Raw genomic sequence first — 19383 nt, 5'->3', positions numbered from 1 at the left:
TTGGGTTTTGGTTATTTGTTTTATGTTTTTGCTATTTGTAGAAATCTAGTCCAATTTAGATAATTTTAGTAGGTTGTCACTATAAAAACTGTAATTCTTACAGGAAAAGAAGACATTGCTAGAATCGTCTGGCTCGGATTAAATCAGTTGTACTCTACTAGAGGCTGGGAATGGTCAGACCACAGGCCACTGAACTTTCTCAACTGGAATCTAGGTATATGCCCCTCCCCCCACACCACTTTTTACATGACCAAAACAGGAGCTTTCCATTCACCAAGAAAGGTAGAAATTGCAAATATTCGCAAATCTTAATTTCTTTCTCAGAAGAATTTTTTTCTAAGTGTCTTAATTATAGTATCATTAAGTCCACATTATAAACAACAGAGTATTTTCCCCATGACCTCCAGAGCAATCATGTGGGTTTGATTGGAGCAGAATGAACTTCACCTATGGCTAAGAACCATTCTGTGTCCTGTAGGGGACTTGACATGTCTGACCAATGTCATCTTTTATCTACAACTTAACTCTAGTGCAGAAATCTATTAATAGGAGGCTACAATGCTTGATAAGAAATGTACTCATTATCTTGCCCATCTAATTGTAACCCCTCTGTACAGTATTTTCACAATAAAAAATAAATAAAAATTTTAAAAAAAGAAGAGAAGAAATCTAGTTAATAAAATCATACTCCATTATCTTGGTAAATAGAGTCTCTAAAGCTAATTGTATGTGTAGTATATATGCTTTACTGGGATCGAGTCATCTTACATGTGCAAGGCAAGTGTTTTACTAAGCTGTACTTCTTGCCCTTGATTTAACCTTTAAAATTTTAGAGGCATTGTAGAATCATAAAAATTTTGTCACATTATAAATTACTTACTATATAGTAGTAAACTAAGAGCTGTTGACCACAGGGTGGGTATGACATGGAAGTTGCTTGACGACAGAAGTTTGGTTTTTGTTTTTGTGTTTTAAACTAGCTATAAAATATCAGAATGATTTTATTTTGTATCTTGCATTTTTAAAAAAGATATATAAACACATTATCAACTGAGGTTATGTATTTCAATTTAGTGAAAAGTTTTAACATACTTCAAGCCCCCCAAAAGGCAGCAGATTGTGAATGAGTTATTTTTTTCTAACTGATGTGATCCTAACTTCTTTCTTTAAATCCCTTGAAAATCCTTTAAAGATATGCCCAGCAAATCTGTGATTGGTGGGTCAAGTTGTGCAGGAATGGATGCTGAGTCTGGGCTATGGAAGAGCATTTCCTGTGAAGCTCAACTGCCCTATGTCTGCAAAAAACCACTAAACGCTACGGTGGAGCTCACAGGTATCTCCCTGTTTTTGTTCTGTAATGTCAGTAAATTCATTTCAGATGCCAACTTCCACCTTTCCTTCACCTGACATACCAGTACAGAAAAGTATTTATTTGATTTGTGACTCTTTCATTAGATGTTCTCAACTGTTTATGAACAAATCTTTTTAATTGTACTAATAATGAATATCAGGTAAAAATACAAACTGCTTGTCGATGGCAGATATTCGTGGTAGAAAATATGTTTCTGTTCTCAGATATCTTTTTTTTACTTTAGAGCAGAGATTTTCAAAATGTTGTGCAAAGATCAAGTTCATAGCATCACCTATACCTAATAGAAATGCAGATTCCTAGGGTTTACCCCAGAATAAATGAAACAGAAGCCATAAGGGCAGGGCTTAAGAGTCTGTGTTCTAAGCCTTGCAGGTAGCATAGATCCATGCTCAAGTCTGAGAGCCAGTGCTGTAGGAACAGGCCTTATGTATTGTATATCTGAAATAAGTTGAAAACTGGACAGAGGAAAATTCCAATCTTTACCACCCATTCCCCACAACACCCCCACCTTTCTTACTTTCCAGGACAGGCTGGTGTCTGTAATGAAAAATCAAGTAAAAAGAGCTGTACAGAATAAAATATAGACAAGGAGAGCACTTCCCTACCTATTTCCAGAAGTGAGAAAGATAAAAAGAGCCGAAGTCTTTTCAGGGTAGAGATTTGTAGAATATTCTGCAAGAATGGAGGAGAGAAGCACCTCTGTCACATACAGAGCTTGATCTACACCTGATGTGTGTGTGTGTGTGTGTGTGTGTGTGTGTGTGTGTGTGTGTGTGTAGGAGAGAAGCACCTCTGTCACATACAGAGCTTGATGTACACCTGTTGTGTGTGTGTGTGTGTGTGTGTGTGTGTGTGTGTAGATCCTGGGGCTTGAACTCAGGGCTTGGGCACTGACCCTGACCTTTTTTGTTCAAAACTAGTGCTCTACAACTTGAGCCACAGGTCTACTTTTGGCTTTTGTTGTTGTTGTTGTTATTTTTTGGTAGTCTCCTAGAATTTCTTGCCCAGACTTACTCTGACTCATGATCCTCAGATCTCAGCCTTTTGAGTAGCTAAGATTCGGGTATGAGCCACTGGTGCCTAGCATAGAGAGCAATATTTAAAGGAAAAAAATGATGTTCACACTAATAAAGCTATAGGTAAATTATTTAAGATAATAGGAGAAAATGAACATTTATCTCCCAAATTAATGCAATCCAAATATAGCCCCTGCAACAAAATGCATAACAGAGCATCTAGTATAAATGAAAATAAATTAGAGCAACTGATAATAGATTAAGTAAATATCTCCAAGTAGCAATTATTAAGTAAATCATGATGTTTCCACATGAATGAATAATACACATTTATTATAACTTGCTAGCAGAGAAATAAAAGAGCAGAACAAAATGATATGTCTACTTATCAGTTTAATCATGTAAAAATATGTATTCATAGAGACAGAAACTATGATCTGAAAAATGATTATTTTAAGTTCAATTGCATGTGATTTTTCCCCACTTTTTCTTTAAAATCTAATAGTAAAATTGCTATTTAGAACCTTAAAGTTAATTGAGTTATCTTGCAAGTATGAGAGGGTACTTGAGCCTGAATTTTATCTTTCCAAGAGTTGTAAACTATCTTCAATTTTAGCATGACCATGTTTTCTTACGACAAATGTTCCAAGTGGTTGTGAATTAATAAGGTCTGAGTAAACAGACTATTTTCTAGTTTTGTTCATTGTTAACAGGGTGGAAGTATTCTGTGGGGTTTTATACCTGCCACTCTACTCTAGAAAATTAGACCTCTACTTGTGAATTTCATCAGTTTCATAGAACTCGTGAGTTTCATCTTAGTCAAAACTAACGATCACTAATCCATGAGGGTGATGGGTCCAGCGGATGAAGTGAAAGAAGAGGTCCAGAGATGCCCACTGCCTTTTCCTCTGCCTCCTCTTGAGTGTGGAGTATAAAATACTGTCTCTGTTCTTTGCTCAACAGTGAGCATTAATGCATATCCTTTTGCTAAGCTGATCAGAGAAGAAAAAGAAACTTGACCCCACTGCAATCTTTGCAAAGACAGAGACTAGAGGAGCCTACAAATTCCCAGTCCCATGAAAAAACTTGTTAGCACCTAACGTACCACACAACTCTTCCTGTCCGTTAAGACTAAGAGCAATCTCTCATGAAGATGACCCTCAAATAGTCTAAGCCAAGCCATTTAGCATATTTGTATCACATAAAAGCAGAGGTGGGAACATCTGGCTCTCAGGCTAGGTAAGGCCTATGAAATCATCTACTCTGGCCCTGCAAAGGCAACTGTAGGTGGGATTCGAAATTCAATAAATCTAGGAGCTTTTTCCATAGCAACATAGACATCAGTATCAGCTAACATCCCATGACAAATGGCTCTTGCTGGCTCACATCATTATCTGAGTCTCGGCAGGAATTCTCATGATGCCATGTATACATGAGGCACAGCATAAATTCATGTCACTCTACTATCTGACCTTACATTGCCCAGTTTTGCAGAAACCTTATGATTTAAGAAAGACAAATTTGCAACATTGTTGATTCAAAATAGATACATCTTTCCTGGAATATAAATTGCTGCTTTCCCTCCAGATATTTGGACATATTCAGATACCCGCTGCGATGCAGGCTGGCTGCCAAATAATGGGTTTTGCTATCTGCTGGCAAAGGAAAGCATCTCCTGGGATGAGGCACATATGAAATGCAAAGCCTTCCATGGTGACCTAATCAGCATTCATTCCTTAGCAGATGTGGAGGTGGTTGTCACAAAACTTCATAGTGGGGGTAAGTTTTTTTAAAACACCTTATCTGAAAGGCTTAAGACTTTTTTAAAAAAAATCCCTAAATTCAGACCTTTAGTGGCATTGAAAGGTTTATAATCTGCTCCTACAGATAGGTACTGTCTAGTAGTACTGTCTGTGACAATACTGTCCAATAAGTAGCCACTAGTCACACATGGATTTGGAGTGCTTGAAATGTAGCGAGGGCATTGTAGCTAGAGACTGGATCATTACTTTTTACTTAATTTCTTTCCATTTGAATTTCAGTAGCTACATATGCCCAATGGCTACTGATTTGATAGTATAACCACTAACAAAATAAGCCAGTGAGCTAAATTCTATTTAAGTTCCTTAAAAAAAAAGTAAGTGATGATTATTTCACTTTTGTAATTACTTAAATGCTAAATTTGGGCAAACAAAAATATACTAGACTGCCTATGTTATTATCTTTTTATGATTCTCTAATAATAACAACTAATAGCATTTACCAGTGTTTTCTTATGAAGACAAAACTTATCATCTGCAGTAGGTATCAGGAACACCCAGCTTACAGATCCTGGTATAGATGATCTTTGTACAGAGGCACTCAAAACTGATAGACTATCCATTAGGCAGACCATGGTAGTACATGCTTTTAGTCCAAGGATTAAGGAGGCTGAGGTAGGGCAGTTCCAGGTCAACCTGGGCCACACAAGTCCCAGAAAACAAACAAAAACTACTGACCAACCAAATGAACAAAAATGCCTTCATTTCCCAACCTGCTTGCCACATCAACATTTTAATAGTCTAATTAAGAATGCCACAGATGCTTTTAAAGCTCCACATCAGAATGTAAAAGTCAACAATAATGTATATATTGAAGAATGTAATTGACTAAAATAAAACAAATAATTTTTCTTTTAGATGTCAAAGAAGAGATATGGACAGGCCTTAAGAACATAAATATGCCAACTTTGTTCCAGTGGTCAGATGATTCTGAAGTTACTCTGACATACTGGAATGAGAATGAGCCACAGGTTCCCTTCAACAAGACTCCCAACTGTGTTTCCTATTTAGGAAAGGTAGGAAACCTGATTGTTAACACCTAGTAATAAAGTTATAATTATTTTGGTTAAGTTAATTTCTGTGTAATCAGTGAAAGAAAATAAAAGGTTAGAATCTGATAGGTACCGGACAAAAAGAAAAGGTAATTGAAAGCAATTACTAAATAAACAATCCACTTCCCATGAGAACATCTGCTCTGATCTGAAACAAATCTAGAGAATCTCTTTAGAACTCTAGTTTCTATGCTGAACTTGTTCTAATAGACTCCTTTCTCTAAGGATGGGGTTGATCTCTATCTGCCTCTCTGAATTTAGTATAATATTTGACAGGTAGCTATTCATGCTCAGGTTAAGTTTTGAACTAATCCTACTTTGAGGATAAAGGGAAAAATGCTTTTCTAATGCTATAATTTTAAATAAAAATTTAAGAATACTTTTTTATATTTTTTATTTAAAAAAGTACTTTATTCACAAAGAAAATTATTATTTCTGTAGAGTGTCTAAATGTTTGTTGAACATCCTTAAGTTAAAGCTTCAAATAGGCTTCTATATTTTTGTATCACTTTCTTCTGGAAAATGATCTGTAAAAGTCTCTAAATGATTAGGAGTGTGATTATTACCTCATCATCTAGAGAGACCTCAGTAGAAGTAATATGTGGGTATATTTAGAAAAGTTTCAGTAATAAAGATACATTTAGAAAAGTGTCACACTGGTGCTCTAATTAAAAGGATAGCTGAACCAAAAGCTGGTGGCTCGTGCCTGTAATCCTAGCTACTCAGGTGGCTAATATCTAAGGATCCCGGTTCAAAGCCAGCCCAGGCAGCAAAGTCTGTGAGACTCTCCTCTCCAATGAACTACCAGAAAACTGGAAGTGGAGCTATGGCTCAAAGTGGTAGAGCACTGGCCTTGAGCAAAAAGAGTCCCAGGACAGCGCTCAGGCACCAAGTTCAAGCCCTGCTACTAACAAAAACAAAAAGGATAGCTGAGATATATTTAGAAGGTATCAGAAATGAGCTGAGCACTGGTGGCTTACACCTGTAATCCTATCTACTGAGGAAGTTGACATCCAGAGGATTGAGATTCAAAGGTTCAGACAGGAAGCCTATGAAATTCAATCTCCAAAATAACCAGAAAAACAGCCCAGCTGATGATACAGCTCAAGTGGTAGAGTGCTAGCTTTGCAAGCAGAGTGAGCATGAAGTCTTGAGTTCAAACTCCAGTACCAACCAACAAAACAAAACATAACAAAACAGAAGTGAGAAACCTTTTACTTTCATTTCCTACTTGAGGAGCAGGAAATGTCTCTGGCCTTACTTTGTCCTGTTATACTAAAGTAAATCCTTGCTAATTTTTTTTTAAAATTACATACAAATGAGGTCCCAAGCTAAAAAGTAAACTGAAGGAATACTTAGAATTCCAGCATTCAAAATTAACCTTGCTCACAATTGATTTCTTAAAATTCAGTTCAAGAAAGCAAAATGAATTAATCAAAATTATTTTATAGAGCATATCAGATTACTCTGAAATCTAGGCTGAAGAGTTGAAAGTAACTTTTGATCCTGTAAATTCTTCAAAAATAGTTCTTGTAGCCATCATCATCCTTATGCATACGAGGAAAGTGACAGGGAGATTAGCCGACATGTCCCACAGTTTGTAACCCCTGCATAAGTTTTGTTCATGCCTTCACGAAAAGTAGAGTCCTATGGGCTGGATTCTTTCTTCAGCTTCTCCTCTCAGTGTTCTTTGCTGGTTTTATTCTATGCTTACAAGATAGGAAATTTATCCACCCTGTACCCTAGAGGCAGTGAGGAGATAATGGGCTGTGGAGCCACAGACTTCTCCCCACACTCATGATTTTTGTGGAATCAATTGAGCATCAGGCAAATAACTTCTTTGTGAGCAAGTGTTTTTTTCTCTTTTTAAAAAGCTAGGTCAGTGGAAAGTCCAGTCATGTGAAGAGAAACTCAAATATGTTTGTAAAAAAAAAGGAGAAAAAATGAATGATACCAGGTCTGACAAGATGTGTCCTGCAGGTGAGGTATGTAAAATACCCTTATGAATTTTCATAAGTACAATTGCACCTTCTTGGCTACAGATGGGAGTTGAAACTTGAACAATTCCAACTTGGACAAAAAATTATGAGCTTCTGTTCACTTAGAGCAAGCCAAAAAGCAAGGAATAATGCCATATTGGTGTTCTTACAGGAGAGACTTACCTATACATGAATTTCCATAAGTGTGTTAGAAATACTGTCTTCAATTCTGGTATCTTTACTTCCTCCACTAATATCATTCCTGTTCAAAAATAAGCCAGCCAGCTGAGCACCAGTGGTTTATTCCTTTAATCCTAGTTACTCAGAAGTCTGAGAACTGGATGGTCTTAAATCAAAACTAACCTGGGCAGAAAATTCTATGAGATTCTATCTCCAGTTAACCAGGTAAAGCTGAACTGGGGGAATAAATGGTTCAAGTGGTGAAAGCAAAAAAGCCACAAGACCCCTGAGTTCAAATACTTATCAGATCAACAAATCAGTCTACTAATTAACCAACCAACCACTATTATACTCTTGTAGTGACCATGGGTAAAGAGAATGCTCCCACACCTTCTGACTGACCCAGGTCCAAAATCTTCTAGAGGCCTTATATGAAATTGCACCCTACCCTTATCATGTGTATTAATTCACTGGCCACATCCTCAGTTCCTACTAATCAAAATGTCAGTGCAGTGGAAACTTTTTTTTTGTCAGGCAGGGACATCCTCAAGTCTGGAGAATGATATACTGATGTTTCTATTCTGATGTAGGGCTGGAAGAGACATGGAGAATCCTGTTACAAGATATACATGGATGAGGTCCCTTTTGGAACAAATTGCAATCTGACTATCACCAGCAGGTGTGATCATCAGTAAACATGTGCTACCTTTAACTCCTGAGTTCTATGGCTAAATGATCTCCCTAAGGAGAAAAAATAGTCTCTTTAAATTAGTTAAAGTAATTGTGAAACATTTATTTGATTTTATTTGTAGATTTGAGCAAGAATATCTGAATGATATGATGAAAAAGTATGCTAAATCTCTTAGTAAATATTTCTGGACTGGCCTGAGAGATGTAGATTCCCGTGGAGAGTATAGTTGGGCAACTGTTGGTGGAATAAAACAGGCTATAACCTTTTCCAACTGGAATTTTCTTGAGCCAGGTGAGTGTTTATATCTTATAGTAGTGAACAGTAACCAAAGAAACACAGCATCCTCCCCAAATATATCCTTCACCTGCTATTGAAAGGTTTGGGGATTGATTATCTTTAGGACTGAAGTTTATAAACCTTAAGAAGATATAATGGCTTTGTCTTTACCACTAAATCCTTGAGAATAAGCCAATGAAAGAAGTTAGAAAACTTGCTTTTCCAAAATCACCTTCCAGTGGTACAGAGCTAGAACCACCTATATGAATTTTTCATCTTTTCTGTGAAAGTCCCAAATAGAATCTAGTAGTTTTATTTTGGAGCGCTTTTACATTTTCGTCTCTCTTGCTTCTTAACTTCATTCTCCAAATGAATCTTTATTTCTGTTATTCTCAGAATTATGAAGGTAATATTTTGTGAGGTAAGTCATTCTGAAAGTCAGCTCATCTTTCTTCAACATGGAGTACTGATCACAATTCTGTCATATAATCAGAAGATTTGACCAGAAAGGGCCTTAGAAATCCTTCTGATTTTATAGTTAAGAAAACAGAGGCTTAGAAATGTGATTTACTTGGCAAAATGCATATGGTTATTTTCAAGTCAGTGTGTTTTAGAGGATTTTGGCTTTGAATAAGATTGGAATTATAAGTATCCTTTTCTCTCACCAAATAATTATATTTTCATGTGTTAGTAATAGGATCATAAAGCCTCTTTGGTGGTATTGTTCATGTAAGGCAAGTACTCTTATCACTGGAGCCACACTTCTAGTCTATTTTTGCCCTAGTTATTTTCAAGGTATAGTCTGATTTATGTCCAGGATTACTTGGGCTATATTCCTTCTATTTGTGCTTCCCTGTGTCACTAGGGGAAACAGGCAAATGCCACTGCACCCAGCCATTGTGCTTCCCCATAGCTAACAGACATGTTCCACCATGCCAACCATTAAGTGTGATGGATTCTCACATCTGGGTTGGCCTCAGACCTTAACTTCTGATCTCTACCTCCCAAGTAGATAGGAGTAAGGAAGAAACCATGATAATCAACTTCCAAAGCCATTTTTATAGCATAGAACCTGGAACATAAGAACTTAACATTGAACACAATATTAGAAATAGAAAATGCCCACAAAATTTATATGCATGGTAATAACCATCATATGAGTGGTATTAGTAATGATAAAATTATCTTTTTTCTTATAGAAGAAGATAGAGGTTGTAGATGTTATTCTTTGTTAAATTCCACTTAAAATAGAGATATTCTAATAGATAAAATAGAGATTTAGTAAAGCCAGATGTATTGACACACACCTCTAATTCCAGAACTCCAGAGGTTAAGGTCATAGTCAAACTGATTACACAGCAAGACTGTCTTAAAAAGAAAAAAAACAGTAGAGAAAAAGAGGAGGAGGAGGAAGAAGAATAAGAGGAGATTCATATGTACTCAACTATGGTAGAATAAATGTCCCATTCTTAGTGAATAAGCCTCGGGGGATGGAGAAGTTCACAGGGAATAACTAGATTGTTTCTAGAGTTAGAAAGCCTTCAGTTAAGTTCTCTTTGCCATTACAACTCCCAATTAGCTTGATCTATCATGAGCAAGCCATGGATGGATGATCAGAACAAATATAGCACACCTCTGCAGGGTGGCATGTACTATTTTTTGTAGTTTTTGGTGCCTCTTGCTGTTCATATGATACTATATGGCTTCTTGTTTTGGTGAGATAGTTGTTCTCATTACTTTTAAATGTATGTGATTCTTCTTGAACTCTGCCAACTTCACACAATGTGATATACTGGAAAAGGGACACAGCATGGCTTCTTGCCAGATAAATGGGGTTGAAATCCCTGCTCCACATATTACTACCTGTGAGCATGGGAAATCCAGTTAGTCTTTGCTAGACAAATGGATCTGATAATGCAAACTATCCTTTAATGTTATGAGCAAATAAATTCATAGCCTTCATAAGAAAAATGATAAACAATTACATGTTTCCATGCATCTTTTTCTACCTTCATTTTACCAGGCCTTCCTTTGGGCCTGAGTCTTGGAAGGTTTTGTTTCAAAGTTAACGAAACTACTTAAAAACTGCTCACATTTGTTATTTGAGCAGTATAGTGGTTTGGGATACTGCTCTAGAAGCAGACGGAGTTCAAATCCAGTATCAACAACTTATGAGTATGACCATTACAAGTCACTTGGTCTGAACTGTATCCTCAGTGATGACAACCAAAATCTATCCTATGGATTTGCTCTAAGGATTAACTCATCTCTTTAGTATAGCATATGACAGATAGTAAACATTTCTCAGTAACACCCATCATTATCATCATTATTATTCTTGGCAACTATATTTATTTAAACACTAGGAAATGTTTGAAATTTAAGTTTTAGTTTTTAATTATACTTTCCAATTTAACCCCAGCATCTCCCGGTGGGTGTGTGGCTATGTCTACTGGAAAGTCTCTAGGCAAGTGGGAGGTAAAGGACTGCAGAAACTTCAGAGCACTCTCAATTTGCAAGAAAATAAGTGCACCCTTGGAGCCTGAGGAACCAGCCCCCAAGCCTGATGACCCCTGTCCTGAAGGGTGGCAGAGTTTCCCCACCAGTCTTTCTTGTTACAAGGTAAGGGACCATTCTCATTAGATACGTAACGGAGTTAGCTATTTTTCTACTATCTTACTTCTTGTACAAGTTATTCTCCTCCTCATGCATATATACAACCTAACAGACCTGTTGGGAGGACAGAGCTTTTGGCAAGGCTTCATGGACCTACCATATTACCTTAAACAGCAGGACCCATGCCAGATTGGACTCTTCTTTTTCATGCTTCTTTACCTCTGGAAAGTTGCATGCACTACATGACATGCTGATATCATGCTTAGGATTTTTACAGCCCACTAATTCTTATTCTATCACTTTCTTCTACGTTAAAAAAATTAATTGTGGGTCTGATTCAGTCATCGAGCCTCAAAATAAACCATTAGATGCTACCCCAAAATAAACCACAAGATATTACCCCAAAATAAACCATTAGATACTACCCCCAAAATAAACCATTAGATACTACCTCAAGCAGAGCAGTGACAACACTTAGTCACACACTCATCCATCTCTGGTTCAGCTACAGTTGGGCAAGGTGTAGAGTGACTAGTTGACTCAGCCTTCCACCTGAAGGTCAGCTGTACTGGTCTGCAGCTGTGACATGGGATCTGTTACCCTGTATGCTACAACTCAGGCTAAGGGCTAGCATCTATCAGAAGTTTATTTTCTCATGCATCTTGAGAAGGCAAGCCTAACCACACAAGCAGTTTTCAGACCTCTGCTCACTTTCCCTACATTAATATCCCAACAATCACCGCATACTTCTCTGCTGAGGTACAGAGAAGTACATTCCATACTCCAGCCACCAGGAGGCTATGGCAAGAGTATATGATTATGTGAAAGGGAGCTAAAGAAGTAGGACCATTAATCAGCCCATTTTGGTTTTGTGAGAGTATGTGTGCACGCATGCACACAGTCCTGAGCTGCTTTTGCTTACGTCTAGTGCTCTATCACTTGAGCCACAGCTCTTCTAGATTTTTTGGTAGTTAATTGGAAATAAGTCTCACAGACATTGCTGCCTAGGCTGGTTTCATACCACAATCTCAGAAATCAGCTCCTCAGTAGCTCAGATTATAGGCCTGAGCTACCAACGCCTGGCCTGATTTCATGTTTTCCTCTAGTCTTCCCCTTCTTTCTTCCTTGAAATAACTATGCTTCCTTTGGCTTAAAATTCTTCATCACAAGCCAGAGACATAGTCTAAAATGGCAAGATTTGATTTTTCTACCTTCTGTCGGTGTTCATACTGCTGCACAGGTGGCTCTTTGAGTCTTCATCTGAAAATCTTCCTGTTCTTTTGCATGGTGCTTGCATATGTAATTACATTGTTAGTACATTTCTTTATAAAAGTCTACTTCCAAAACATCATAGGTACCTTTTATTGCTTTGGCTGCTGGTTCATTTTGTCTTTCAAAGTCCTAGGTAAGCAGAGATCATGCTGTCTTGTTGGAGCAGTACTCCAGCCTGGCTGAGTGGGACCATCCCACTGAACAGGTGGGCAGCACCTCTGTAAGCTTTCAGTTGACACTCTGAGCAAGAATTGGATCTTCATCACTCCCTCGGGAATCTAAGGGTCCACTTATTTGACTATCACAGACTTCAAAATCTGGTTTTGGCAGAATTAATGTTGTATTTTTAAGGTATTCCATGTAGAAAGAATTGTGAGAAAGAGGAGCTGGGAAGAGGCTGAAAGATTCTGCCAAGCGCTCGGAGCACACCTACCAAGCTTCAGTCATACAAATGAAATAAAAGAATTTCTTCACTTACTACGGGAACAGTTCAGGTAATACTTCTAGAATGAGAGCTTCTAAAATGTCGACAGGTTTTATGACCTAGAGGCCATTCAGTGCTTAGCAGTCATGTAACACCAATCATTCTTCTGTGCAAGATGCCATTAGAGATTTTAAGATAAGCAAGACAGTCCTTGCCCTTTTGTGTAGTGAAGTCCAACAGCAGGAGAAGGAACAGGATAGCAAAACACCTGGAACATAAATGAAGGTTCTGGAACTATGAGCAGAAGGGAGTGTTACTGGTATCAAAATGTCAAGAAGACTGACTCTTAGATGGTAGGTAGTTTCTTTGAAGGATAAGACAGTTGAAGCAAAGGTATGAGAACAGAATATGCAGATAAGCTCGAGGAGAAATAAATTATTCAGCTCTGCTAGAAGATGGAAGATGTTTGTTTTGGTTTTAGTTTTGTGGTTTTGGATTTTTGTCCTGTTCAGTATTGGACTGAAGCCCTTATGAGTGCTATACAGGTGCTCTCTACTTGATACTCCCAGTCCTAGAAAATGGGATTTGGTTATGAAATTGGAATGTCTTTGCTTGTCAGGGAAAAAGTTTGATCTTAAGACAATAAACAACAAACAATTAAGCAATTTAATTAGCCCCAACTAACTTCATTTGTGAAGAGATGAATTGATCTAAACCATCTATATTCCTGAGTGTGCACACATACATGCACATGCATACACACACATACACTGAGAGCAGGGGGTATAGCTTAATGGTTGAGTGCTTGCCTACCATTTGTGAAGCCCCTTGTTCTACAGCACAACAAGACAATATGTACAAAATACACACACACATACACACACACACACACACACACACACACAAATGGTATAGCTTAGTAATTGAGTGTTTCCCTATCATTTGTTAGGCCCCAAGCATTTCAAAACAACATGTACAGCATGACAAAGCAACATGTACAGAATACACACACACACACATTCACATACACTCACATATAAGCACAGAAAGGTAGGTAATGGGTCTGTATGTAGAGTCAGGGCACTATTAGAAAGTTGCCACAACAGCCACTTGTGGACACCTACTCAGAGAAATGGCAGTAAGAATAGCAATCAATGATGATACAGCCATTGTGGTTTTAGTGTTAGGTGGAACACAGTATCCTAGTCAATTTCTTGATGTCCTTAAAGACAATATAGAAACCCTTAGTCAGGTAATGCTATCAGGGGAGAAGAGTTGCTTTCTCTCACTTCTCTGAACTGAAAAGAAGACCCAAAATTGTATTAAAACAAGACAAAAAGGATTCAGGGTATATCAGAATAAATTCCTAGAAACATCTATCTGAACATAATGAATATTTTCCCAATCATTTAAAATCTAACAAAGGCCTCAAAGAAAATAGCAAAAATTATGAGTTTACCAACATGCGCGAGCGCACACACACACACACACACACACACACACACACACACAAAATATGACAAGCTTGCTTTTTTGAAACATTAAATGGAAAAGATGTTTAAATAATTGTATCTTTGCTGGGTGCTGGTGGTTCACACCTGTAATCCTAGCTACTAAGAGGCTGAGATCTGAGGATCACAGGTCAGAGCCAGCCCAGGCTGGAAAGTCCGTGAGACTCTTTATCTCCAATAAACCACCAGATAACTGGAAGTGGTGCTGTGGCTCAAGTGATAGAGCACTAGCCTTGAGCTGAAGAGCTGAGGGACAGTGCCTAGGCCCAGAGTTAAAAAAAAAAAAAAAGGCTAAATAATTCAGAGTTTTGAAGTGGAAAATGTTTAGCAGGTATTATTTTGTTTTGGTACACAATTCATTGGTGAAGAGATTAATAATTAATAAACCATCCACTTTCCTTTATTGGAAAAAAATTTCAAAGACATTTCAGCCAAAAGATGAATTAAAAAATGAAGGATACATGAATAGGTAGTTTATTATAAAAGAATTTAAAGCTCAGTGGGTGTAGTTGCTTATGCCTGTAATTCCAGCTACTAAAGAGGCAGAGATCACAAGGATTGTGGTTTGAGAGTAGCCCAGACAAAAACATTAGTGAGATACTATCTGCAAACACCCGGGCATGGTAGTTCATGCCTGTAATGTAATCCCAGCTATGAGAGAGGCAAAATTAGGGTTGAATTTCAAGACTGGCAATAGGCAAACACATAAGGAAATAACCTAAAGCAAAGAAGGATTGGAAGTAGAACTCAAGTGGTAGAGCAACTGTCTGGTTAACCAAAGGCTCTGAGTTCAAACACAGAACATAAGAATATAGCACCAGGTTTAACTAATTAGAATTCTAATTATAAAAAGTAAAACCATGTAACCAGCTCATCACCTTTTCAACAAAAAATAGGTGGGGGAAGTAAAACCAAAGTATCCTAATCTTGAAAGAGAAACATCTTTTAATGAAACCATATTTTAGTTTCATTTGTAACTAAAACTATAATGTAGAAAGATAAAGCAGTTGTGAGAAAAATGAGTATAATAAATTACTATTTTACATAGAAATCATATTTTAGAAACACAGATTATATAAATTTATGTATTTGGTTAGCATACATTTATTATAGGAACAGAGATTTGTTGTTACATTTTCATACAGCTTGTATAAATTTTCAAATTTTATGATGATGAATGTGTAATAGAGGAATGGGAGGAGGGCTCATATAGATAATCATAATAAAATAATTTAGCAAAGGATAAAATTCAACATAAATCAAGGGGGGAAAGAATCAGTGTATCATCAGTTTTGACTAAGTCTGAGTTATCTAACTATTACGTTGCTGAACAAGACTTAAAACTGACCTTGTAATTAATACCTATTCAGTCCAGAGAGTGTGATGTTCTTTTCCTGGATGGAAGAAGACATAACATGTTTAAAAAAAAAAAAACTTCAGTCATTCCAACAAAAAAACTATCTCTTTAAAAATTAAAACTGCTACAGTATCATACTAAAGGAGTATACTTTTAAGAGAGGAATCCAAAAGCATAACTCCTCTGAACATTTATAGTACTATTTATTTAAACAAACTCCAGAAAATGGAAACATGGGGCATTTTCTGTTGTTGGTGATGGTTTTTGTTTTTGGTTTGGGGCTTTTCTTGTGTCAAGTAGAGGGACAAAGGGTAAACAAATGCAATCATGGTATTCAGTGTATACTATGTGGAAAACTATGGAACTGTGGGCAGGGAGGGGAGGGGGAAGCTGAGGAATAGTGAAGGAAGGGGTAACATTGTCTAAAAAGAACTGTACTCATTACCTGACTTATACAAATTGGTTAACCTTTCTGTATAATAAAAATAATAATAAATTAAAATTCCAGATATTATTTGATCACGTTAATAAGCACTGAAAACTCATCTGCCAAAATTTATTTGCTTTTAACTTAATATATAAGTAAATCATATACTTAATATTTAGTGACTATAATTTATAAACTTTCATGATCACTTTGAACTGTAATCCTCCAGTTCTCAGCCTCATGAGTAGCTAAGAATTTACAGGCATGACTTGTTTATTTTTAATTACACTTGTAGAGTAACTTTCATTTAAAAAGTGATACAATTTCATGTGTGACATTTGGGAAATATAAAAAAGTAATAATGAAAATTAAATCACATCAAAGCCGAATTACAGTTAACAGTATATTTTCATCCATTTCTATACATAGATCCTGGGCTTAATTTTTTTTCTAATCATTATGTATTGAATTTGAAAAACAGAAAAGCACAAGGGGAAAGCTCTATAATTCCTATGGCCACAAGAACCCTATTTTATAAGTACTACTCTCATCGCAGCAGACAGCATAATGATTTGTTAGAGACTATGTTGTTGTGCTATACCTAGGAAGAGAACATATTCTAAAACAAAATTTTAACCAGGGTTTTAAGGCAAGGAAGGATGCAGACCCTTTTACATTGGAAAAGGATTATAAACTTTACTCCTTGTGTTGCTTTAGCCTTTACTGCAGAAACTGACCTTTCTCAGCAAGATGTCCACTGCCCACCCAAATTCTGTATTGTATGCCAAGGACTTAAATCAGATTACTGGTGTACTTCTCACAATTTATGTTCAACGTCTCTATTTGTATTTGAATGAAAAGGATTCATGGTGCACCAAGTAATTAAGACTCTAAGATCTTTGCAACTCTTAATGGCAGCCCAACAGGGAAAGTCATTGTAGACCAAGAATAGTGGTGGGATTTAGAGAAGAAAGCCTTGTTTGCACTGATTTAGCCTGTGTGCTCTACCTCCTGGGAAGAGGCATGAATGGATTTAGATTGAAATCTAGGCTTTACAGGCTCAAGAGCTATCCTCAAATAGAATTTATTGGGGGCTATGGCTGAGATACTGTTTTCCTTAGCAACCAGATTCAGCAGGAAATTGGATTGAGAATAGGAATTTTAACTTATTTACACACATTAACCTTTTATGCAATGTCTCTTCAGCCTAATAGCCTAAAACGATATACATCATGCTTGAAGTAGGAGAAATTTAGAAAGAGAAATTTGTCTTGATTCCCCAGGTAGGATCAAATGTATACCTTTATCCTCCAGTTTTCTAAGATCTATCTACACTAGAAGTTAATAAATCATGTCATTTCCAAAGCAGAGCAGACTTGGAACAAGTTATAATTCAGGACTATCTTCCACCTCTGAAACACACACATGCATGCACACACCCATGTACACATACACATATATGTAGCTATCCTTTTCTGTATTTTCTATAAGAGTGATTCCTCAAAATGAAGTTGAAAACTAAAGCCCGAGGTTGAAATTAACTTTGATCTAAATAGTAGAGATTATAGGGGTTTTGAGCAAATGAGCAACGTTATTTCTAGGAAACTGTTCTCTGAGACTCAGCAAAGAAGCCACAAATCAGCTTGAAGGCAGAGAAATTTGTCAGTAGGACGGTGTGTGTGTGTGTGTGTGTGTGTGTGTGTGTGTGTGGAGTGGGGGTGTGGAGAGGAGGGCACTGACTGGCAGGAAACCTGGCTGAGAACCCAGGAGTGTAGAAAGATTAGGTAAGAAGGTAAAATATTTAATGATGCCTTTAGGGTAAAACAAAATTTCACACAAATTCCCCAATCCCAAATAAAATATGCAAAGGGATTTGGGAGACATGAAGTTGTATTGCCAAGAAAGTATAAGGAAGAAGTATAATCTCCTATATATTTTAGCCATCTGGCTTTAATTATGCTGTTTGGCAATTATCTAGACCCTGTGGTTTAGAAAGCCAAGTAAGAGAATATGGATTATGTGAAACAGCAAACTGCAAATTCATCTTATAGTGACTAAATTTAAAGTGGACGTAAGTGTCTCGACTGGATTTATCAAACATTCGCAATTTGGAACCCACACTGTAATAATGAAAATCAAAAGGAGACCGTCCTTATGTTTCATTGCAATAATACTCTGTGTGTGTGTGTAGTATTGGGATTTGAACTGTAGGCCTTGTGCTTGCTAGGTAGGCATGTCGCCACTTAAACCATATCCCCAATACTCCATTGGAAAAAAAATAGAAAAAATGAAAATACTGATGGATATTAAACCATTAGAGAACATTAAACAAAGGAAATTGATAAAGGAAAGCAGTTTTTAATTTAAAAGGTGAGAATGTAATTTAAAACTGACTTTGTTGTAGCTTTTAATTCACTAGAAAATCTTGTAAAAATTTAAGCTTAATGTGTTTTCCTGCGGACTTGTAGCTGTGCATTCCATATATTTACGTTATACATGACAAAGGTAACCATGTGCCAAAAAGATTAAATCATAAAAAGATAATTGATCTCTATTTAGGCATCTCTATTGAAGATGCCTAAAAACAAATTTGCAGGTACATTTTCAAGTGAAACTGGAGGCCAAGAAAATGTTGGGTTTCTATGATCACTTCATATGTTGTAGGTATCTCCTTGGCAAGTGCACCTGTTTATTTGTGAGGAAAGGACCACCTAAGTGTATGTTCCCTCCTCCATGTTGTGGATATATTCTTCCTTGGGATGCCTACAAGGTTTTTTCAAGGCCAATCCAAGTGCAGGCCATGGGAAGTACTCAGATTTGGGCTAGAAAAATTTACTAACCATCCTTTGAAGACTGTCATTTGTCTCCTAGCCTCATGAATATTCATTCCCACATTTCTTGTAGTCCTCTTTCTCTGAACTTTCTTTTTAATTTTTCATCTTTTAATAGAATTTCTTTTATTTATTTTTTGTTTATGTAGTACTAAGGAATCAAACCTAGGACTTCATACATGCTAAGCAAGCACTTTATCACTAAGCCACATTCTCTGAACTTTCATAGTCCATGAACTTTATACAAGTCATGTGGTAGCCAAATTACTCAACCTGATTCAAAACTTTGGCAAAGTAGCAGGGTATAAAATTAACCCCCAAAAATCAACGGCTTTTCTGTATGCCAACAATGAGAAAAGTGTGGCAGAAATTAGGAAAGCAACTCCATATGTAATAGCCCCACAAAAAATAAAATACCTAGGAATTAACTTAACTAAAGAAGTGAAGGACCTCTATGATGAAAACTTTAAAATCTTGGAAAAGGAAATTAAAACAGAACTTAGAAAATGGCAAAACCTCCCATGCTCCTGGAAAGATTAACATCGTGAAAATGGCAATA

General features: G+C 36.8%; 1 protein-coding gene across 3 annotated transcripts in view; it reads left to right on the top strand.

Moving 5' to 3' along the window:
* LOC105995856 (lymphocyte antigen 75) overlaps positions 1-19383 on the top strand; it is a 114870-nt gene that overhangs the window by 18876 nt on the left and 76611 nt on the right. For all 3 annotated transcript variants that reach the window (XM_013029755.1, XM_013029746.1, XM_013029737.1), the window contains exons 5-13: positions 104-214; positions 1193-1333; positions 3976-4167; positions 5067-5224; positions 7135-7245; positions 8010-8098; positions 8232-8401; positions 10809-11008; positions 12626-12768. In XM_013029755.1, the coding sequence (XP_012885209.1) occupies positions 104-214; positions 1193-1333; positions 3976-4167; positions 5067-5224; positions 7135-7245; positions 8010-8098; positions 8232-8401; positions 10809-11008; positions 12626-12768 (1315 nt within the window). The remainder of the gene's footprint in view (positions 1-103; positions 215-1192; positions 1334-3975; positions 4168-5066; positions 5225-7134; positions 7246-8009; positions 8099-8231; positions 8402-10808; positions 11009-12625; positions 12769-19383) is intronic.

Source organism: Dipodomys ordii, unplaced genomic scaffold (assembly GCF_000151885.1).
Source record: "Dipodomys ordii isolate 6190 unplaced genomic scaffold, Dord_2.0 Scaffold5, whole genome shotgun sequence".
Classification (NCBI taxonomy): domain Eukaryota; kingdom Metazoa; phylum Chordata; class Mammalia; order Rodentia; family Heteromyidae; genus Dipodomys; species Dipodomys ordii.
Note: the sequence above shows the minus strand (reverse complement) of the source record. Positions and strands in the feature narration are given on the sequence as shown.